The following is a 23,700-nucleotide window of genomic DNA, read 5'->3' as shown; positions in this document are numbered from 1 at the left end:
CATGGAATCACACAGGGATTGTGATGGACACAATGGAAGCGTTTGCGCAACTGCGCCCTGGAGCAGAACGTGGAACTGATGTGACTCAAACATGATCCAGCACAAAGTGCTCCTTTCCCAACTAATCACTTCTCCAACCTGCTTCACTTCGTGGCCAGATGGAAATTCTGGCTCTCAACAGGACAGAATAGGAATAAATTGCTACAAGAAAGGGAAGCCACTGTTGAAGCCTGGCATTACTACCAAAAAAGCTCTTATTGATTTATACACTAACATCCATTTTAGGCAAATTAAAGGATTTGATTGTAAATAACAAACTAATTTTATGTGCAACTTGTCACAGAGACACAACGAGGTCAAATTCAGGATATAATTTGTAAAAGAGCAGCACAATCCCCTTTAAAATCCAAACCAGGGTTGCAACTTGTAGGTCCATAGCATGCTTAAGTCTTTTAATATGTTTGATGTCTTTATTTTGAAATGGTGGAGATAAACAGGAATCTTTTCCCCAGTACATATATCATTCATAAGCTGACAGCAAAACTAAATAAGTAAGAAAAGCATTACAAAAACATGGTAAAGATACCTTTGATGTTCCCATAGCAGCAGATGTGAAGTACTTTGGCTTATAAGCAGCTATGTTCACTTCTGAGGCTACATCTTTTGGCTTATCATCAAATGTAACATTATCTGGAATAAATCTTGAAGGCAAAGAAAACATGTTATTCTTCAAATACACTGGGAAATTGCATAGTATAAACAGCCTAAGCTTTCCTGAGTATGGTACATCAGCATGAAAGAATTAACTAAAATAAAAGGGGGTAAGCCTGAAAAGGGTACAAAAGATATGGACAACTACTCCCCACATGTAAGATTCATTGCCTGGCTTCTGCAGATCTGTTTCACAGGTTTTCAGTGTATAACACCCTCTTTGGGAAGTATTTAAATTTTCAGTCTGGTATAAAAAGGGTCACAGATGCCTTTTTGGACAGTTTTGTTTTATGATCAATCTTTTCAGAAAGTTTAATATTAAAAATTAGAAAGAAAAAAGTGAATAAAATAGGATTTGGAAACAGATGAATAAGAAATTCCAAACCTTTTAGGAAAGCTTTGTACATCTTGAAAATTATAATTAGTAAGGAAAAAAAATTAACAAGTAAAAATGGAAGAACTTAGCTTAAAAAATCCCAAAACCTTTGTTATACTACTTGAGAAATTACTTGTGATTTTATTTAAATCTTTGCAAACGTAATCTGAGAAATAGCCTTCAACATAAAAATTTAACAAAGCAGAAGATTAGGAAAATCATTAGAGATTTTCAAACAATGGAGTTTGTTGTAAAAAATACTACCAGTGTTTAAAATGATGAAACATTACATGTTCCCTCAGCAAAGACGTCTCCTCCAAAATGGTTCAAAGCAAATTAACTGAGTTGCTCTAGAATATGATTCAAAGCAAAAAACCTTTAACTTCCACTGACTTCCAAGGGTGCCCATAACAGAGGCCCCAGCAGACCAACAGGGCTTTTGTCACAACTTTTTGTGATTTAGTAACTTTTCTGCTTAGAATGAAAGGAGGCTTTTGCAACAAAAGGAAATACTAACAATAAACTAAACCATAATTTTAAATCCTTTCTTTCCCAAACGTGACTTTTGAAATGTCACAGCACCCAGCTCATTCACAAGGACTAACATATCTATTGCAGCTTTGTGACAACAGCAGCAATAATCTTGCCCTGTGGTAAGGAATTATGAACAAGATCCACTTCTGGACCTTTGGGGAGAGAAAAACAAAAAGGTTTGGTTTTCTGAATCCTATCACTTTACTTAATTGTACCAAAAGCTTGAAGATGTAACCAGAACTTTTTATCTGGCTTCTCTGAAAACAGACTCTCTATGCAGAGATCCTCTTCAACTTGCCATATTACAATAAAAATGGTTATAAAGAAGAAAGAGGAATCAAAGGGAAATCAACAACTCACTGGATGCCAAATTTATCTTCATATCTTGTTTTTGTTACAGAATAAAGTAATATTTACTCTGAATTATTATAAACTGCCTTTAATTCACCCTCCTTGGCCCAATGTGCAAAAATATCATCAGTGGAGTTACCTCAGGTCTATGAAAGAACAGCTACTTTCAAATTCCAGTCCATCACACTCCTCATAAATTTTATTGGCTGTTTCAGGAGAATCACATTCCACAACTGCATAGAAATATTTCAGTCGCTTGAACTGGTACTCCCGCAGCTTCTCCCTATAAATCCTGCAAAAGTGGAGAAAACACCAGGCAGGTGAGCTGGCTTCAACAGCTTTTCATTCACAATATCTTTTAGTCCAACTCATCAAAATATGCACCAATAAACCACTCTCCTAATCTTGTAAGATTAAATGTTAAACAGCACAAAGTTCCACCAGTATTGAGTTTTCTTCAAGTAAAAAAGAACATTTCAGACAGTTTTGTTAAGTGTGAAATTTGGACATGACTCCACTGAAAGGTCACAGGGATGAGGTTCAGTGAATATGAGGGGCACAGGTGTCACTGAGGTACCTCTGGGATACCTGAATTTCTGTCTGTTGGATTGCAGATGCTCTCAAGCCCACTGAGTAGTAAATCCAACACTTCAGGATGCACCTTGATGACCACAATGCAGGTGACCTCAGAACATGCTCTACATCCACCTTACACTCTCCTGATGCACCAGAGAAAGTCTTCAAAGGGATCTGCCCTTATTTTAGAAGCATCTACATTTTCTAAAAACAGGGCAGTCCAGCAGGATGGATTATACAAATATGGCCCCAGCCAGGCTGCCAAACATCTAGAAATTCTGGAAAAATATTAAAGCAAAACCTTGAACAAAAGCTAAAAAAAAGGCAAAAAAGACATGCCTGAAGAAGCCAGGCCAATGGTAGGAGTGAGGAATTCAGCCCAGGAGGGCAGGGCTGCTGCTGATGCCACAGAAGAAATCTCAATCTGGGAATTCTTGGACTAAAGTCCCTGTTGATTCACAGGTAAGGATTTTGGCAGTGAGCACTAAAGGGAGTTTACTGCACAAATGACAATTTGTAGAGGAGATATGCTGGTTTTTAACCTACTCATGTATTTTTTCCATTGATTATTCCAATGAGCTACATCATAAAATTTTGAACTCACATCAAAAAGCAGATCTTCTCAAGCTTCATCATCATGTATTTATTAAATGCACTGATAATGAACCAGTGCCTGTTGAAAAAGAACCTTTGAAAAAAAATGCAAAATAAGGTGTCCACAGGATACTACCACATAAGAACTCCTGGAAACAGGAGTTGATATGGATTTCCACTAGGAATTAAACATATTATATTTCTCATTTGAATACAAAAATTAATTTTAATACCCATCATCCTCTGTGGTATTCTCTGGAAGATCAAACAGCTCCACAGGTCCTTTTTGTTCTTCCTCTTTCAATCTCTCTTTTCCAAACTCTGAAGGATAAATCTACAGATACAACCACACAAAACTAAATTTTTAACTGTGGTGTAATGTACACAAGCTAAAAAAAAAAAAATCTCTCCAGGCTTTTACATTTCACAGTTTTTAATTTGGATCAGCAAAGGGATCAATTCCATAAACTTTAATTGCTTCCTAATTTTAACTTATGGAAAAGGCAACAGAATAACCAAACTGCCTGCTGGGAATTTTGAGGCAGATGAAGAACAACTGACTTTGTTCATTGTACATTGTAGCCCTTTTCAGAAAGAGATACCTGATTATATTTCTCAGAGAGCTGAGGCAGACACTAAAAATGGAAAAATATAACTTAACTGGCCAGAACACAAGTAATTTATTAATAAGGTTTAAGGCTGGGTTATCTGCCATACAGAGCACTGAATATTAAACTAAAGGAAATGTAGTCTCCTCCAACTGGAGAAAACCAGCACTGAGGGCCAATCTCATAAACACAAGAAGTCAATGGCTTTGACCTCTAACTCTGCCAAACACATGCCTGTTACAGCAAGTTAAATTGCAATATAGTTTCTCTTTAAACACATTAATATTTCTTTTGGTTCTCCACAGTACTGTCCTGCTTCTTATTTTGTAGTCTATTTTTTTTAACAGTAAAAGTCAGCATTCCTTTTAGAAACCAGTTCTTACCTTAACAGAAAACACTGTTCCTCCTTTGGGTGTGAAAGAATTGAATAGAGCCAGCAAATCCTTAGCCTTCAACCTATCCCAATCCATATTACAAACAGCCAATCTACTTGTAATCTGAAAGAACAAAATTCAGAACATAAAATTATAGGTTTAGTTGTTGACTGTTGTGGGGAATACATAATTCTCTAGCAGAACTCAGTGGTAAAAATCAAAGTCAGCAGTAAACTTTGCTGAAAAAACTAAAAGCAGCATTGTCATCGTGACTTTTTATCACTTAAAGAAGCAAAGATGAGAAGCATCAATAACCAGAGCACATAAAAATGACAAACAGTGAAGCACCACAGAATGGACTGTACCAATCACAGATTTAGAACTGCAGTGACAACATCATTTAGGATTTTGTTACCATGGAACATGGTTAGTCTCAGGAGTAACCACTGCCACTGTTGTGACAGCACTAGAGTGCTGTGATTTCTTTACACACTGACTGTGCTAGTTGTAAATTCCTATTTCACTGTCTCATGATGCCTAATTTCTTAAAGTGTGAGTAAAGTAACTAAATTTTTGAAAACTGAAAAAAATCAGTAATGAGCAAAAGCAATGAGCAGTACTATTTAAATTCTGCAATTACTGAAAGGTTCCATTTTGTTTGTCCTTTCACCTGTAGACAGCTTATCCATAGGTGTAGGTAAGCATGTTTAGGGAAGAGGAGATAGCAGTGAAAACTGCAAGTCTCTCATTGTCAGATAATTTCATTACCACTTCCATTCTGTCACTAAAAGGCTGAAAAACCTTTATGAAAAATACTTCCACAAATTGTTCCATACATGATGGTCTATAATGAACTCATAACATTTCTGAGTTTGTCATGGAGCAACCTATCACAGGCAAAGTGGAAAGTTGCTACACACCTCAAAGTATGGTTTTTACATGCTAAGTGTGTAAAAAGTAACTCTGAAAGTTGCTTTCCACATACCTCATCTCCACGAGGGGCATCTTTATCCAGCTCGCGCCACGAGTGCTCGATCTCTGGCTCTTTTGGAAAGAGCTCATTTAAATCCTCATCATCCTCTGAGCTCGTGTCAATGTTCCCTATGCCTCTGGCTAGATCAGGCCCACTGTCACTGTCTTCATCATCTTCTGATTCACTGTCATCTTCACCCATTTCCTCATCATCTTCTGGCTCCTCTTCCTCGCCCGTTTCTTCACCATCTTCTGATTCCTCTTCTTCCAATTCTGCATCTTCACTTGAAGAAGCTTCTTCCTCTAACTGGCTTTTACATTTTATACTTTGGTCACAGATGTCTGAGCACAGAAAGATAAACATTAGATACATTTTTATATTACAATTACACAATCACAAAAAGGAAAACTTCAGGGCTTTTTCATACCTATTTAGAGGACTCCTGAAAGGTGTGAGACTGCAGCAGCAAGTAAGAGGAAAACACCAGCATTTCCTCTTTTGTTTGTCTGGTCTAATCTAATTTAATTACTCTTTAGGCCCAGAATTGTACTATCAATCACCACTGCAATTAAATATTCTGCTATTTTATTTATATTACAGAACCAACATGTAGAAATCTATTTAATAATGGAGACTATACACACGCACAAGCAATATAAATAGTTTTTCTTCTAAAGCCTGCTCTTTCTAATCCCCATAATATTAATGGCTCAGTGCTGCCATGTTTACAATTTCAGTCCACAAGCTGTGATATGCCTTCATGGTATCAGCTCACATATCTGCTGTCCAGTTTGATAAACACAGCAGTGTATACGCTGTTAGAAATTTTCCTTTCCTAACTAACCAACAACTTCAGCTCCAACAATTAAAAGGACTGGGATGTTCACAATCTTGCTGAAGAATCAGAACTGATTCTATACAGAGCTGACCAACTCCAATCCTTCAGCAGCACTGAATCTGAGTCAGCCAGCTATTTTATAACTAATCTTGCAAAGTAACTTCCACGGATAAAACAAAAGCATCAACGTGCAAATGAACACAACTGAATTCTCCTTGTTATTTGAACAACTAACCTGATTCTTTTATTTTCCCTCCTGGGGAGTGGTCCCTCCTGGGAGTTTTGACTGACTTGGTAGCACTTTTTTGTGAAGACTTGTCCTTGTTTTGAATTGAAATGGGTTTTCCTCCTTGCTTGTTTTCCCCTTTGGGTGGAAGGCCCTTGTTTCCCTGAGAGGGATCACCTTCCACCACTGGTTTCTGTGAGTCTTCTTTTAAGATGAACTTAGATTTACTTTTTTGTCCTTCTTTTTTAAGGTCTTTTAGTTTAGTCACTGCTTCACATGTTTGGTCCACCTCTTGTTGAGTTTTCTTGCTCTCTTCCTTTGGGAGGCCACCAGCAGGGGCCTTTGCACAATCTCCTTCTCCTTTACCTTTAACTTTCTTTTTCTTTTTTTTCTTTACCGCAATTTCTTTACTCTCCCTTTCTGAAAGGTCAGAGTCAGATTCTGACAAGGCATAAAACTTCCTGAGGTTCTCTGCAGAGCTGTAGTTAACAGGGCGCCCTCTTTTATCCACTGTGTACCTCAGCTTGAACTTCTTGTCATGGAACATGGCTCGGAATCTCTTGTCGATCTTGACTTTGCGCTCCTTCTCAGGCATCTCCCAAAACCTGGGGTCCCTCGCGACGCAGCTGAAGCGGCCATCGCTCAGGATCTCCTCCATCTTCGATGCCATTTTTGAAGACTTGGACATCTACAGTATGGAAAAACCAAACATTCCTGATTTAAAAAAACCTTCACAAAACTGGATTTCTAACCTACACCTAAGAAGTTCCTACCAAAAGCATGTATGGCAACTTCATGGCATCACACGCCACTGTTACTGTGATATTTTATGAAAAATCACTTTGTGGAATTTTTCTCCTGAAAAGCCTCAGAAAAAAATGTAAACAATTATCTGATTGCTTAGAATGTGGTTTAGAAGTTGTTTACCAACAAGAGCATCTTTGATTAGTTCCATGTGAATTGTTTTTACTTAATGACCAATTCCAGTCCAGCTGTGTCGAGACTGACTTGTCACAGGTTTTTATTATCATTCTTATCTAGCCTTCTGATATCTCCTTTCTCCTTCTTTAGTATAGATTCAATATATCATTTTCTTCTAGTATGAGATCATAAAATAATAAATCAGCCTTCTGAAAACTTCAAGTCAAATTCTGATCTCTCACCTCATCCTAAAAACCCTTCACAATACCACAACATGCCACCTGGTTGGAAGGGACCTCAAGGACTCCCTGGCCCAACATTTCCTGGCAAAAGCATTGAATATACAAGATGGCCCAGCACCCTGTCCTGCCAAATCTTGCAAATGGGAATCTATTGGTTTCTCTGGGTCTGGATTGAAGGCACTTGAGATGGTAGTTCATGTTCAGACTCAGGTGTTTATTATTTGTTATCAGTAAAACAGTCTCACAACCATGAGTTCATTAGCAAGGCACAAAATGGCAACAATCTCTTGTTACAAAGTCTTTCAAAGCTAAACTATCCTATTAAGAAAGGACACCCAGATTATTTTCCCTTTTAACCCAATAACTGATCCCAAAGAGCTGCAATGGGGACTTTTCTGCCCAATTACAAAATGCCACCCAAACCCAAGAAGAAGGAAGAAAAAGCACAAAGAAGAAACTCAGGAAAACAACCTGTGGCTTCCATCTTGCTTCCATCCACAACATAGTAAAAATCCCCAAACCTAAATTTCTCACCAAGTGATACACCTACGCTACTCTCTATAATCTATTTCACACCTTAGTGGATTCCAGTCTATCTTGAAGTCTGGGAAACTTTCTCTATGAGTGAGGGTCAAAGTCAGTGCTCCCCTGAGAGCGAGGGCACCCCAGATCAGACAGAGAAATATTCCCAGTGCCCTGGGTTTCCACAGGAATCCTCTGTAGTAGGAGTCCTAGTAAAATATCTGTATAAGTAGCCTTGCCCCAATCCTAGTTGTTCTAAATGGGCAGCAGCTGTGGCTAATGAAGATAACTGGGGTAAAAGGGGGTGGGCTGGCTGCTCAGGGAGAGCCTTGGAAGAGCCCTGATGAGCAAGCAGGAACAACACTGCTGGGAAGAGCTGCTCATGAGAAAACTGCCTAGAAGGTATGGGACTCTAGAAATATGACAACCACAATACGAAATACAACAATTCACCACTTCCCTAGGGAGATTTTTCCAGTGGTTGAATGTTCTCCTTCAGGAATATTTTCCATCTAAATGGAATCTCTCCAGGAATAACTTACACCTATTGCCCCTTATCTTTTGCTTTTGACTTCTTAGAAAAACAGTCTTCAGCTTCTCTGTAGCCGCCTTTTAAACCCTGGAAGGTGAGGATGAGGTCTCCCCTGAGCCTTATTTCCTCAAGGTGGAACAAACCCAGCTCTCTCTGCCTTTGCTCACGTGGCAGCTTGCCAGTCCTTTGGCCATCCTTCACTAGACCCTCTCCAGCCTGTCCATCTTCTCTGTACAGCAGGAACTGAAACTGAACACAGATGTGACCTGACAAGCACGATTTGGCACAGTGACTTCTTTATCCCTGCTGGTGATGTCTGGCTGATGGAACCTGTTGGCTTTGACACAGCAGCAGATTTAAACAAGCCACAAATAATCCTGTACCTACCACGGTCTCAGGCACAAATCTTGGCTTTGCCAGCTGCACTGGGAGCTCAGATATCCCCTGTGCCCTGGGCTGTGTCCAAAGCTCCAGGAACAGCAGGTGAGGAAGGGAATTCTGCCCCTCTGCTCAGGTGAGAGCCCACCTAAAGTGCTGTATCCAGACCTGAGGTCCCAACACAGGAAGGACATGGAGGTGTTGGAGCAAGTGCAGAGACCACCAAGATAACAGGAGTTCCTCTGCTATGAGAAAAGACTGAGAGAATTTAGCATAGTTCAGCCTGGAGAAGAGAAGGCTTCAGGACACCTAACTGTGGCCTTTCACCTGAGGGGAGCCTACAAGAAAGATGGAGAAAGCCTATTTACAAGGGGCTGGAGTAACAGAACAAAGGGGAATGGCTTCAACCCAATAGAAGGTAGATTTAGATTAGACAGGAAAAAAAAAATAATTCTTCCCTGTGAGGGTGGTGAGGCACTGGCACAGGCTGCTCGGAGAAGCTGCGGATACCTTATCCCTGAAAGTGTTCAAGGCCACGGTGGATGGGGCTCTGAGCAACCCGGCCTGGTGGAAGGCGCCCCGAGCCATGGGAGGGAATTTCGAACTGTGTTTAAAATCCCTTTCAGCCCAGGCTATTCGATGATCCTACGATACACCTGCGGTGCAGACACATCCCCCGCCCCGTGACTCCTCACCAGACCTTCCACGAGATTAACCAAGTGCGCACCGCAGCTACAACCCGCCAGCAGCGCCAGGACGCCTTCGGCCCCCACACCCGCTCCGTGCCCGATCCCAGCGACGCAGCCCCGGCTTCGCTCGTCTCACACCGACCGTGCCGGGCGCCCGCAGGGAGGAGCCCCGATGCCGCCCCGCTCACACCGGCCGTGCCCGGCGCCCGGAGCCCCGATGCCGCCCCGCTCACACCGGCCGTGCCCGGCGCCCGGAGCCCCGATGCCGCCCCGCTCACACCGGCCGTGCCCGGCGCCCGCAGGGAGGAGCCCCGATGCCGCCCCGCTCACACCGGCCGTGCCCGGCGCCCGCAGGGAGGAGCCCCGATGCCGCCCCGCTCACACCGGCCGTGCCCGGTGCCCGCAGGGAGGAGCCCCGATGCCGCCCCGCTCACACCGGCCGTGCCCGGCGCCCGGAGCCCCGATGCCGCCCCGCTCACACCGGCCGTGCCCGGTGCCCGCAGGGAGGAGCCCCGATGCCGCCCCGCTCACACCGGCCGTGCCGGCGCCCGCAGGGAGGAGCCCCGATGCCGCCCCGCTCACACCGGCCGTGCCCGGCGCCCGCAGGGAGGAGCCCCGATGCCGCCCCGCTCACACCGGCCGTGCCCGGCGCTGCTCGCACGCCGCTCTCACCGCACGGCCCCTTCCGGCGGCGCTACGGCGGCCGCGGCGGGACACACCCGGCTCCCCGGGCGCAGGCGCGGAGGGGCGCGGAGGCCGGGCCGATGCGGGGCCTGGCGCGGCCGGCGCGATGGTGCCGCTCGCTCTGGGCGCTGCCGGCAAGGGCCGCCGCCAACGCCGCTTCTTCGCCTCCTCCCCATCCTCCTCCTCCTCTCGCCGGAGCCTCGCCGGGCGCGTTGAACCCGTTCGACCGGCGGCTGAAGCGGAAGCAAAAGAACTGGGCGGCGCTGCAGGCCGAGCCCGCCAAGTGCGATTACCTGCGGGAGGAGGTGCGGGGCCGGGGTCACCCCGAGTGCTGGGGCCGGGCCTGGGCCCGCAGCTCAGGGACCGTATTGAGAGGCTGGAGCGGGGCCAGAGGAGGGCAGCAGGGCTGGAGCACAGGGCCCTGAGAGAGCTGGGGTGTTCAGCCTGGAGAAAAGAAGAATCAGGGGTCACCTTATCAATATCTATAACTCCCTGGATGGAGCTTGTAGCCAGGTGGAGGTCGGTCTCTTTTCCTAGGCAGCCAGCGGCAGGATAAGACGACATCGTCTTAAGCTTTCTCAGGGGGAGTCTCGGTTGGACTTAAGGAATTTCTTCACAGAAAACAGTGATCAGACATTGGAATGGGCTGCCTAGGGAGGTGGTGGTCCCTGGAGGTGTTTAAGGAAAGGCTGGACGTGGCACTCAGTACCGTGGTTTAGTTGATGTGATAGATGAGTAATGCGATGATTGACCCTCACAATTATTGTTGTTATATTGGTATTATCGTATTCCTAGAGTCCTATACCTTCTGGATGGTTTTCTCACAGCAGTGTTGTTCCTGCTTCTTCATCAGGGCTCCTCCAAGGCTCTCCCTGACCAGCCAGCCCACCCCCTTTTATCCCAGTTATCTTCATTAGCCACAGTTGCTGCCCAATTAAGGACAGCACAGCTGCAGCCCATTTAGAACAACTAGGATTGGGGCAAAGCCACTTATACAATAGATATATTTTACTAGGACTCCTACTATACACAATAACAGACAAACAGCATGCATAAAGGTTAAGAAAAGTTTTATAGGTTTATAGTTACGTTTGAACCCCTCACGTGGTTATCAAGAGACAGCTCGGGTTGGGATATATGCTATTGCTGGCTTGTCACTATGGTGACACCTGAGCTCCAATCAGGATTTGAGGAAAAGGTCTTCCCCCCCTGGACAGCGAAGAAGGGTTTGATGGACTGAACTTTGGGAGGGGTTAAAAGGCAAAACCCCCATTGTGTGGGTTAGTACATGGAGGGGAAAATCCCTTGCTCCCAGCGCTGTAACCCTTTTCTCTATTCAGTCTTCTGTTGTATTTTTGATAAGGTTGAATGAACCTTTGTAAATTATGAAAAGCAAGTAATCATTTCTCACAGCTGACAAGGTGCTGGTTACTAATAGATTGTACTTGGTGGTCTCAGAGGTCTTTTCCAGCCTCATTGATCCTGTGGTTCTGACCCCGCCTCTCCCCCCAGGTCGGCGGCAGGATCGCGGACCGGGTGTTTGACATCACCAGGTGAGCCCCGCCTCGTCCTCAGCCCTCCCCTCGTCCCCAGGGGACGGGAGCCCTGGGGATATTGCTGGATGCTGAGCCCTTTCCCCGAGGTACCACTGAAGGATGCTTGGTGGGCTGAGTTCAATAAGGCCCTTAGAGGTGATTACCTGCAATTAGCAGGTGAAACTTAATGCAGTCTAAAAAGTATTTTAAGACTTGGTTCTGTTCTGTGTTGCTGATCTTATCCTTTAGAACGTTTCCTCTGGCTTTGGATGTTGGCTCTGGAAGAGGTTACATAGCTCAGCACTTAACCAAGGTACTGTGTCTTCATACTTACAGGTGTTTAAAGGAAGTTCATATGTGTGCCTCCCTTTCAAATGGGGCTCTGTCACAACTTAAAACAATCATCTGAGTCTTGATTTGGTAAATGTTCCCCTCTCCCCCACCCCTATACCTGTAGTTATAGCTCAAAGCTGAATGTTGCATGGGTTGTTCTTCATTTATTGCTGCTGAAAACTGGACAAACATGCAAAGGAAGTTACCTGTTATGATACAGTTAATTTTTAGTTTTGGGTAGGAATATGCCTGGTTTTTTGGTGATTCTTGGCCACAGTTAGTTGCTAAAGATAAGTGTCGTTGTGGAGGCTTTGAAGCCATTAACAGTTTACCATTCATGAACAACTTTGTAAGTTAAAGTGATTCCTTGGCTTCCTTAATCCATGGTTTAAGTTTAACTAAACTTATGCCTAAAACTACAGAATGTGTTTTCTGTAACCACTTCTGCCTCAGCTGTTCTCCCTGGGAGCAGGTGCCACATTGGGTGGGAAAAGGGCCTTGTGTTTAAGATAAAGCTTCTATCAAGAGTGGGATGGATTCTTTCTAATTTATTCATATAGGTGTGCCAAAAAATAACTCGTGTCCATTTACAAAATAATTCACATACTTAATAGACTTTTAAATTTTTATTTCAGGAAACAGTTGAAAAACTTATTCAAGTTGATATCGCAGAGAATGCTTTAGTAAGTAGCTTTTGGAATGCTAAAGTGCTTCAGTTCTGTAATACAGGGAAGCAAAAGAAGGTTTTAATGAGGTTTTAATGAGCTCTTTTTCTTCCAACCCAACATTAGAAAAATGCTATAGAATCTGAAATCCCAACGATCAAGGTTGTAGCTGATGAGGAATTCCTTCCTTTCAAAGAAGGTACATTTGATCTTGTTGTCAGCAGCTTAAGGTATGTACTAATAATTTATTTATTTTGTTTGGTTAAGTTGTTAATAATGTTCTTTTCAGAGTAGCTTTAAGAAAATAAGTCCAACAAAGTTTACTAGTCCATTAAAAAGAATAAGAAAAGTACTTGCATAGTTAATATGAGCATGTATAGTAGGAGTCCTAGTAAAACATGTATAAGTGGCCTTGCCCCAGTCCTAGTTGTTCTAAATGGGCTGCAGCTGTGATGGCCTTAATTGGGCAGCAGCTGTGGCTAATGAAGATAACTGGGATAAAAGGGGGTGGGCTGGCTGGTCAGGGAGAGCCTTGGAGGAGCCCTGATGAAGAAGCAGGAACAACACTGCTGTGAAGAGCTGCTTGTGAGAAAACCATCCAGAAGGTATGGGACTCTAGAAATATGGTAGCAAGAAGATAGGCTGCCACAGCTCTCAGCTGTCCTGAGAGCTGGGACTCTAGAAATATAACAACAACAAGCATGCACTAGAAAGAACTGCTGTCCTGGTGGTTCTTCCTGTCTTGTTTGTTTGATTTCCTTAAAACACTTGGAGCTTCTCTCTTTCCTGCATTGTGGCAAACTAGTGTCCAGGGTTTGTGTTTTCTCACCAAAAAGAAGTGCTATGTAGATAAACTTCTCTTCTTGTTTGGTATCAGTTTCAAGGCGTTTCAGCATGGTTGCACCTTCAGAAATCAGTTTGTGGCTTTGGCTCCTGAAACTTACTTAGCTAATTAGGTAGTTACTGGCATTGCCTAATTTTGATTTAATCTGAAATTGTAAAATGTACACTTCTCTTATTTCAGTTTGCATTGGGTGAATGACCTTCCTAAAGCTTTCAAAGAGGTAAGAAATTGTTTTTTAATGCTCTAGGTTAGTACTTGCTATTACTTGCATTGACCAAGAAGACTTTTTGGTATTGGAATAAAGCAAATACTTGTTTAAGACAGAAAAATTTTTTTTTCCCTAACTAAGTTTTTTTTAGCTAACTAAATTTTTTAACTACTTTTTTTTTACTATATTACATCTAAATTGCCAAGTTTGGAAGGAATATAATATAGTATAAAATCTGCCAAGCATTCAACTGCACAGAATCTCATGATTGTTGGCCAACAGTCCCAACACACACACACACATTGATTCAGTTGATCAGTGAATCAAAACACACCAGAATCCAATTACCAATTTCCTTCAGGTAAACAATCTTCCACAATGCATTCCACTTGTGAACACCACAGGAGCAATAAATTAGATTAGGAATTGTTTTGATCATTCTCTGCTTCTCCCAGGTTCAGAGAATGTGAATCTCGTGACTGTCAGTTGACAGTCCTGACACAAAAACACACATATACACACAGACACACACACGGATTCAATTGGTCAATGAATCAAAACACACCAGAATCCAATTACCAATTTCTTTCAGGTAAACAATTTTCCAGAATGCATTCCACTTGTGAATGACATAGGAGCAGTAGATGAGATAGGAAATGTTTTGACCATTCTTTGCCTCTCACTGCTTCTCCCAGCTTCAGAGCATGTGTATCTTGTGACTGTCAGTCAACAGTCCCAAAACACACACACAAAAAATGGATTCCATTGGTCAATTAATCAAAACACACCAGAATCCAATTACCAATTCCCTTCAGGTCTTCTTCCATGATCCATTCCACTAGTGAAGAGTGCAGGAGCAGTAAATGCAATAAGAATTGTTTTCATCACTCTCTGCTTCTCCCAGGCTCAGAGAATGTGATCTCCCAGCCATGCCCTGTGTGTGTTTGTGTTGCAGATCCACCAGGTGCTGAAGCCCGATGGAGTGTTCATTGGAGCCATGTTTGGGGGGGACACCCTGTACGAGCTGCGCTGCTCCCTGCAGCTGGCTGAGCTGGAGAGGGAAGGGGGCTTCTCTCCTCACGTGTCACCCTTCACTGCTGTTGCTGATCTGGGACATCTCCTCTCCAGGGCTGGCTTTAACACCCTCACTGTGGTAATTATAAGTAAGAGAGCCATCAGGGAGGGCAATCCAGAACGTCCGAGGTGCTGGAATATGAAAATCACTGTTTGCTAATGTAGTAATGACAAACTGCTTCCTTCTGTGTGTGGTGCACCTCACTGAACAGGCTGCAGAAGTAGCCTGGACTGCCACTGGTTTTGGCTATGTGGTAATTAATGGAACCAACTGTAGTGTACACTGAAGTGTATCTTTGGCTCATAGCCCGGTAGAATTCAGATGGTTTTCTTGAAGAAATGTCAGAGAGTATTAGACCTGCTTGAAAAAATTATAGACACTTGCTCTTTCTTCTAAAAACAAGAAGAAAATAATGGCATTTAAATTAAAATTTGATTGCATTTGAACTACTAAGCAAAACTTTTTAAAAATGTTGAAATAGTACATGCTTCCTAGAAATATGATTTGAGCAGAAGAGGCAGATGAACAGAATTATAGAATGGTTTGGGTTAGAAATCATCTAGTTCCAACCCTCTTGCCATGGGCTGTCAGTCATATTTTCTAGAGAAATCCATTTGCCCAGGATTCTTCTCCTGGGAAGCTGAGAAGCCTCAAAGAAAAAGGAAAACAATAATGATCTGATTTGCTTCCCCTGTGTTTCCTGCTTTAGAATGTGTTTGGACATTGTTTACCAACAGGTGGTTGTTTCATTGGTTTCATGTGAATTATTTGACTTATTGACCAATCACAGGCTGTGTCGGGGCTCTGGAAAGAGACACAAGTTTTCTTTAGTATCTTTTAAGCCTTCTATAAGTATCGTTTCTGTATAGTTTAGTTTAATATTTTTTAATATAATATAGTATCATAAAATCATAAAATTAGCCTTCTGAGAACATGAAGTCAGATTCATCATTCCTTCCTTTGTGTGGGAACCCTGCAGGTACAATAATGGGCAGGGAATAGTTTGGGAGTACAGCAAGGCTGAAATAATGCTGTTGGTTTAGTTTGATGTGCTCTAAAATTGAATTTCTCAATTCTTCCAGGATACTGATGAAATCCAAGTGAACTACCCAGGGTTATTTGAGGTTATGGAAGACTTACAAGGCAAGTATATTCTTTGTGGAAACATAAATGTTTTCTGTGTCAGTGCACCAGACACAGAACTATTTCACTGTGTGTTTCTTAACTCCAAATCATAGACTAACTAGTGTGGGTTGGAAAGAACCTTTAAAGGCCATCTAGTCCAACTCTCTGCAGTGAGCAGGGACATTTTGAACTAGATCAGGCTGCTCAGAGCTCCATCTGACCTGGTCTTGGATGTTTCCAGGTGTGGGTCATCCACCACCTCCCTTGGCAACCTGGGCCAGTGTTTCACCATCTTCATCACAAAGAATTTCTTTCTTAAAAAAATAAAAATCTTACTTTATATGCAGCAGGGGAAGCATTAAGGTTTTTTCCTGCTGTCTAGTGAGTCAGGAGATTACGCCTGTCAGGAGGTTTGTGTTGGGAAGCACAAGTCAAAGATTTGCTACTTCATGCTCTGCTGTGAATGTTCTGCTTCCCTGGAGTTCCTGTTCTGCATGAGCCTGTTCAGTGTAAGGTGCAGAAAAGCCCTAAAAGGGAGACAGAAGTCCATATCCCACACACTGACTTTTCCTGTGAGCCTTTCTAATTAGCAGGGCAATCAGCAAACTGCTTTGGAATGAGAGTAAATACATCCTTAATTTGGAATATGCTGAGGAGCAGCCAACAATTGAGTAATGATTTTGTTAATATTCTGATTGCATTTGCCCTGGATTGTAAAGCAGTCATTCACATGCAGTCTGTTGTTACTGACAGCAGCTCAGGGCATTTCTTATCTGGATCCACTGCTGTATGGAGCCATTCCTTAATGGAAAGGCAACTTTTATGGGGCAGAAACATTCAGATGCATTAAATGATTAAAAATATTAGAATTGTGGTTACTTTACTTTGTTTTTTAAATTTCTTGGACTAGTAATTTTAATTATTATCGGTTAAAACAGTATAGTCGTGTCTGAATAAACCCTTTGTACTCATTCTTAAAATCAGTTATACTTAAAAACCTAAATGGTCAAAGACTCAGGCTGATGAAGGAATAATTTGAAATGATTCCTAGCAATGCAAACTGTAAATTGCAAAGCATAGGAATTAAAAGTTTTGGATTCTTACACATAAGAAACTCACGTAATGATCTGTGGTATGTTCTCTCTTACAGTGAATAGCAGAGGAATCTGTACTTTGGTTTTATAAGAATGTGTCCTTAGTGCATGGCACTTAACTCATGGCATGTGCAATATCTTCTTTTCCTTAAAGCTAAAACATATTTTTAGGTATGGGGGAGAGTAATTGCTCTTGGAATAGAAAGCCTCTGCTGCACAGGGAGACAATGCTGGCAGCTGCTGCAATATACCAAGGTCAGTATTTGAGACTAATGAGTTCATCTAAAATGACTTTAAGAACATTTTTTCTGTCTTTTTTAATGACCTTTTTGTAAAAAAAAAAAAAAAACCAAAAATCCAAACAAGCCCAAAGCAAAACCAAAAACCCCAAATACTTGAGAAAAAATGCCATTATCATAAGCTATTTTTAACCTTAATTATAATGCCAGGATTTGAACTGTATTGATGCACCAGTGTGAGATATTTTTACTGTCCCAAATCTTTCACCAGGAGTCATTATGATGAGTATGATGTTCTGGGAGCTGAGTGTTTCCTAGGGCTGACATCCTGTACTTTCTCTCTCTCCCTTCCTGCCCTAACAGAAATGTATGGCAACAGCAATGGCTCTGTACCTGCCACCTTTCAGATCTACTACATGATTGGCTGGAAATACCATGAGTCACAGGTAATGTGAAGTTCTTATTTTCTCTTTGAAGGTACTATTTAAGTAAGTGATGTTTTAAAAGGTTTTTACATAATATTTTTGTTTAAAATTAGCCCTATATTTTTTTTCCCTTAGGCAAAACCAGCCCAGCGAGGTTCTGCAACAGTTTCATTTAGAGATCTGGCAAAAATAGAAGGACTTCTTAAAAGAGGAGAAAAATAATTGTTCTTCAGAAATCATAATGGTCTTGAAACTTCTATAAAAGTTTTAATTGCAGACAGTCTTCACTTGTGCTTATTTAGTGATGACATCCTGAAATGATAATAAAGTATCCACTATAGAGCTTTTTGTGCTGTGCCACAGCATTATCTGTGTGAAATGGTGTTAATTTTTTATTTCTAGGTAAATAGCTGAGCATTTTGCTTTCTCAAGTCTTTGAGAGGATTATTCAACTCTCAACTTTTTATTAAATTTACTCTTCTCAAGCATAATGCCTCTTTTAGCGTTTCAGTATCACAGGCTGCTCCAGGTATGGTTTACATGTCTTGAATGCATTTTTGAATTATTTCCCCAGGGTAGTAGATCATAATAAATAATAGTGTATTGTAAAAGTAAATAATAGTGTATTGTGAAAGTGTATTTGAGACATCCTATAAGAGAAACTATCAGCAAATACAAATATACTAATTATTATGGTTTCTATGTGTTGGAGAAGTATGGGTAAAAAGTTACTTTAAGAAATTTGAAGTAAGTGATACTTGATCTAAATGCTAGTTGAAAATTACGTTTACACATCACTTTCCAGTTTTCTGTGTCAGAGGCAAAGAGCAAGAAGAGTAATTTTCTCTTTAGCTGTGCCATGGAGCTATGACTTTTCCTGTCTATGACTTCATTACCAGAAATTGATACTAATTGCAACTATGACCCATTAATATGGGAGGTTTAGAAAAAATACTTGCCCAGAGATTTTGTTTGATTGTAGCACTCATGGTGTTGGGGAGAAATGGAAAGGATGAAGTCTATACAACCAAATATGGAGTTCCACAAGTTGTATCCTAGTATCTGAGTGGTGTATCAATCCTGGTGGAGCTAAAGCCTTTTTATTTCCTAGGCTTTTTTAAGATTATCCACCAGGTGGAGTTTGACACAACTTCTGTGTAGCACAAACCCAACATCCAGGTAGTCAGAACTCTTCCCATCTGCAAAGTCTTGGTTTGGGGGTTTATTTTATTGACCAAGCTTTGACTTTGAATAAGAAATGGGCAGAGAAGGTACAAATCATGAGAAAGAGGGCAGCAATATTCTGTCCTGTTTTTGCTTGCAAGCCTAACCCCTAACTACTTGAGGGAAATGAGTTCATTTTTTTTTTCCTAGAAAAGAACAATAATTCTGCTGAAAAAAGGGGGAGAGAGACTCTAAATGGTCTGATAACCTTTAAAGCTCTCTAGAGATGAAATCTAATACAAGAGCTTGTTTCTGTGAAAGCTTCTGTTTTCTAATACTCCATCAGTGTGCTCAGTACAAGATACTGCATCACTCTACAGGTGCTCTCTGGCTTAAATAAAGTCCCCTTGTTTCTGGAGGAATCTCTGGTTTCCCAGCTAGAGGTTTCTGTGAAGTTATCTGCCAAATTAATGTAACTTTATAAATCATTGCTTTAGTAGGTTAATTTCCAGTCACTTGAGCTGGTGGTTGTGACTCAGAAGTGTTCAGGGAATGAGGAGGTGGAATGTGCTGGGTAAATGTTAATTGGAGAAGTGCTCCTACTGTGCTCCTTTGAAGTATTCGAGTTATGGTGAAAAGGAAGGATTTCCAGTCCTTTGATTTTATGTTTCATAGATGGCATACATAAATAGTAAAGTGTTTTGGTAGTGGGGAAACATCTTCTGAACAGGGAGAAAAGATAAGTAGCTTTCCTCCTAGCACTTTGGGGAAAAAAAGGTGTAGATACCCTATTAATTTAAAAAATTGGGGAGTGATAAAAGTAAGGAGTAGTAAATATGGCATTGGTGGAATGTGGGTTGGAATTAGGGAACATGTAACAGGCAGGCAAGGTGTTCATTTCCCTGTCTGTGTTTGAATACCTACCTTTTGTGGGGCTTGTTAACTGCATTTATGGGTTTTTTTCTTGGAGGTCTAGGTTACTTCTGGTTTCTACTAGTTGCTTGAATAAGTAACTTTGAAAACACTTGGTTTACTATGAAGAGATTTTTGTCACAAGGCTTCTGTTTCCTTTTAATTAAAACCTTTTTATTCTTTTTCAGATTTAAGTCTTTATGGCTTTCTAAAATGGTAATGAAGAACAGGGTTGCCAGTTGCTAGCCTAGTACTTTGTGTGCTGAGAGCTTTTTCAGAGCAAGTAACTCCTAAAAAATGGTTGTGAAGGTGATGTAATGTCTCTTGTAAGCTTAGTTAACTTAAAAAGCTTTATGCATAATACAGAATATTTTTCTCCTGAATACAGAAAAGAATTCAAGGAGATAATTATTTTGATTCATCACAAGCTAGGAGCACATAAATAAAAAGTTTAGAAGAAGCATGGTTGCACTTAATGAACATGAGTATTTTTATTTTAGAGTTTGAGTCACAGATCAGTAAGTAGCTGGTCTGGGTCTTTGGTTACAAGATCTGTCAATGTTTAGTTTTATTCAAGTCTGTTTAAGATAAAGGAATGAGATCCTTACTTTCAAGACTAAGAATTTCTGAAGTTAAAACATGAGAGGACTCTTCATTACCTCTAATTTAAAAAAATGTCATGAGCAGAAGTACAGAAGTGAACCATGGAAAATTAAATTTAGCTGTATTTCTTTACACTGTTTAAAAAAATATGAATGACACTCTTTTAATGTTTTCTGGAAAAACTGGGAGCTAACGCTGATCTTTCAGTTGCAGGGGGAGAAACACACCAAGCTTTCATATGGTGTTTAATTGGAATTTTCTGAAGCAAAAACCTGATCTCAGGGATTAAATTCATTAGAGCATCTTGCTTAAGAAGCCACTTTTTAGAAGACTAGCATGTATATTAAACCTCTTAAATTTCCATTTGTCTAACCCAAAGATTTAATATGCACTTTTCAAAGATGTAGTCCATTTTTGCCCAAGTTTTGGAGCCATTATTTTGGAGAAGTGCAGTTATTGTAGTCCTTTGATTGGAAGCAATCTGAGTACTGAAGCAAATGTGATTTCCTGAATATCTTGGTGCTATCAGGTGAAAGAAAAGGAAAAGAAAAATAAAAACCTGGGATAGGTAAGTTTAGTTGAAGGCTACATATAAGAGTGAAGCAGAAGACACCAAAGGAGTTCATTTGCTGCTTGTAAGGGGAAAACAGCTCATGCCTTACTTAAATCAAGTTAAAATTGAAGTGATTTGTTGATTTATTGATAGCTTGTAATTAACTGTTAGTCCATGAACTATACATGCAGGACTAATAGCAGCAATATAAGAGATAAATGACTACTAGACCCTTACAAAACCTTAGTAAACACCTTCACATACCTAAACACACTCCTATAGCAACCCCAAAATGCTCACCCCTGTCCCTTTAGCAGGAGGTTTCAGTGGTGTGAGCCCACCCTTCTCAGAATGTGTTCCTGTGTGTGTGCATCCATCACCTGAGGAGATGTGGAGGCTGTGGCTGCCTTCTCACCTGGGCTGTTCTGTCCCCTGCTGATCCACCCAGCTGTTGGGGCAGGACCCCAAAGGTGACATGTGGTGGTGTTTGCAGGGGTCCCAGGATGAGGGAAGAGATGAGAATGTTGATTCCATGTTTCAGAAGGCTTGATTTATTATTTTGTGATATATATTATATTAAAACTATACTAAAAGAATAGAAGAAAGGATTTCATCAGAATTCATTTTCTATGAAAAGGAATGAGAATAAAACCTTGTGACTGAGACAGTCCAGACAGCTGGGCTGTGATTGGCCATTAATTAGAAACGACCACATGAAACCAGTCACAGATGCACCTGTTGCATTCCACAGCAGCAGATCATTATTGTTTAAACTTTGTTCCTGAGGCCTCTTAGCTTCTCAGGAGAAAAAAATCCTAAGGAAAGGATTTTTCATAAAAGATGTCTGTGACAGTGACACCCCAGGAGTGACCTGTGCTTGTTGAGCCCTGTGTTTTCAGCCCACTGCCAGGGGAGGGTGTTCCCTCAGGCCCCCACGGAGTCTGAGGTGCCAGGGGCACTTTCTTGCTATCAGACCAGGTTTTCATTGCCTTTTTCTCCCTGTTAGAAATGTTAGGGCTTTTTATATTTGATTTTTTTTTTAGCTGATTTTTCTTTCCCATCTGAGGTCTCTCGATAACTGCCTGATAACTATTTCATGTGGCCAAGGGTTATCTTCATTTTCAGGAAATCTCAGCAGATTTTAAGCAAACACCCTCTCAGTACTGGATGTTTTCTATTTCTATCACAGCAGCTGATGTCCAGGATTTTTTGCCACCTTGTGCTTTATGTAGGTTTCCCCCATTTGGAGGTGTGCCTTGGAGTACGAGGTATGTTGATAAAGAAAGAGACAAATTCCACAGAACATGTTCCTGTTTGGAGCCTTATTTTGAAGCAGTGAACAATGAATACTGGGGAATTCTATTTGGCCTCAAAGTACTCATGACATTAAAATTCACAAGTTTTCTAATAATCATAAAATAAGGAGGTTTCATTACTCAAATACAATCTATATATAATATATCAGGTATAATTTCTGGTTCCACAGATGACAAAACTACAGGGACAGAAATACATTGGATACATTTCAGCAATCTTCCTGTACTAAAGGGGCTGCAAAAGAGCTGGTGAGGGACTTTGTGATGGTACGTGGGGTGATGGCTTTAAAGTGACAGGGGGTGGGTTTAGATGAAATTAAAAAAAAAATAGGAAGAAATCATTCCCTGTGAGGGTGGTGAGGCTCTTGAACAGGGGAGGTTGCCCAGGGGAGCTGTGGATGTCCCATCCTTGGAAAAATGTTCAAGGCCAAGTTGAAATGTTCAAGGTTTGCAGTAGCTTAGTCAGCACAAGGTCTCCCTGCTAGTTGGCAGCGGGTTGGAACGAGGCAACATTTTACATTGCTCTCAACCCAAGCCATTCTGTGATCCCTTGTATAAAATACTACCTTTTTAGCTGAATTACAACATTAGTTACTGTTTTACTCAGTACCTTCATTGGTTTAAGTGGTTTGAATCTCAAACCTTAAATTTTTACATCTAAAGTAAGGTATCCTAATATTAAAATATCACTTATTCTGTGGAAATACTAGGCAAAATGAACAATTTACTGAGAGAATCTACTGGGTAACAGGTATAAGAAGTAGTAGCTTAAAATTTTTTGTTAATAGTGGAATCATTGTACTCCCTGAAGGTTTTTTCTCCCTGGAATTTTTTCCTCTTAGAATTGTTTTCTCTCTAAATTGAGCCACAGATTGTTGTATGTGATGCTGATTTTTTGAGCCATACTATCATCCTGTCTTCACAAAGTGTGTATGGCTGTAGCATTCAGGTGCCAGAGGCATCAGTTCTTACCAAAAATTACATAAGGAATGTTTGGAAGTTTCCCATTTCTTTTTCTACCATGTGTAGGAATGTGCCCCCCGTTGGAGTGACTAAATTATCCTGTCTTCTTAAAAAGGCAAAAAGCCCAGAAGTTTCTCTCCCAGTTTGGTACAAAGGCACCTCATAGGACATTTTGGACTTCACCTCAGACCTGGGGCTGCCCTATTGGACAGAGGCCAAGAGGTCTTGCCTAGGTAATTCACTGGAAAAGGAATAGAACAAAGGACATAATTGCTTTTGTGGGGTGTTTTAGCAGGAGCAAGAACCTCTTGCCCCTGGCTTGGTTTTTCTCTGTAAGAGCTTTGTTATTTTGTCTTTTAATAAACCTTTTTCTGTTTCCAACGTTACCTCAGAAGCCATCCTGCTAATTTTATGCCATTCAGGGTAGCTGGGCTATCTCAGATTCTCTGAGAGCTCTTAAGACCTGGTTCGAGGAGAAGCCCATCAGAGATGTATTTTATTTTTATGAAGATCTATT

General features: G+C 41.2%; 2 protein-coding genes across 5 annotated transcripts in view; one reads left to right on the top strand and one right to left on the bottom strand.

Annotated features, from left to right (window-relative positions):
- ESF1 (ESF1 nucleolar pre-rRNA processing protein homolog) overlaps nucleotides 1–10,135 on the bottom strand; it is a 31,281-nt gene extending 21,146 nt beyond the window's left edge. The window contains exons 1-8 of one of the 4 annotated variants that reach the window (XM_058801302.1): nucleotides 10,034–10,135; nucleotides 6,171–6,849; nucleotides 5,110–5,438; nucleotides 4,134–4,247; nucleotides 3,376–3,476; nucleotides 3,153–3,236; nucleotides 2,112–2,264; nucleotides 587–701 (exon numbers count right to left, since the gene is read on the bottom strand). In XM_058801302.1, coding sequence (XP_058657285.1) covers nucleotides 587–701; nucleotides 2,112–2,264; nucleotides 3,153–3,236; nucleotides 3,376–3,476; nucleotides 4,134–4,247; nucleotides 5,110–5,438; nucleotides 6,171–6,849 — 1,575 coding nt within the window. In that variant the 5' untranslated portion in view covers nucleotides 10,034–10,135. Of the gene's footprint in view, nucleotides 1–586; nucleotides 702–2,111; nucleotides 2,265–3,152; nucleotides 3,237–3,375; nucleotides 3,477–4,133; nucleotides 4,248–5,109; nucleotides 5,439–6,170; nucleotides 6,850–7,900; nucleotides 8,027–9,729; nucleotides 9,791–10,033 lie in introns of those variants that run through there. The other 3 variants (XM_058801301.1, XM_058801303.1, XM_058801304.1) reach the window with 3 other exon arrangements.
- On the top strand, nucleotides 9,760–18,037 carry NDUFAF5 (NADH:ubiquinone oxidoreductase complex assembly factor 5). Its single transcript, XM_058800695.1, has 11 exons — nucleotides 9,760–10,434; nucleotides 11,642–11,682; nucleotides 11,914–11,977; nucleotides 12,633–12,680; nucleotides 12,789–12,892; nucleotides 13,687–13,726; nucleotides 14,670–14,867; nucleotides 15,872–15,932; nucleotides 17,180–17,263; nucleotides 17,611–17,693; nucleotides 17,808–18,037. The coding sequence occupies exons 1-11, from the start codon at nucleotides 9,760–9,762 to the stop codon at nucleotides 17,892–17,894; spliced, it is 1,485 nt and encodes a 494-aa protein (XP_058656678.1). The 3' UTR covers nucleotides 17,895–18,037.
- The last annotated feature ends 5,663 nt before the right edge of the window (nucleotides 18,038–23,700 follow it).

Source organism: Ammospiza caudacuta, chromosome 3 (assembly GCF_027887145.1).
Source record: "Ammospiza caudacuta isolate bAmmCau1 chromosome 3, bAmmCau1.pri, whole genome shotgun sequence".
In the NCBI taxonomy this organism is placed as follows: domain Eukaryota; kingdom Metazoa; phylum Chordata; class Aves; order Passeriformes; family Passerellidae; genus Ammospiza; species Ammospiza caudacuta.
Note: the sequence above shows the minus strand (reverse complement) of the source record. Positions and strands in the feature narration are given on the sequence as shown.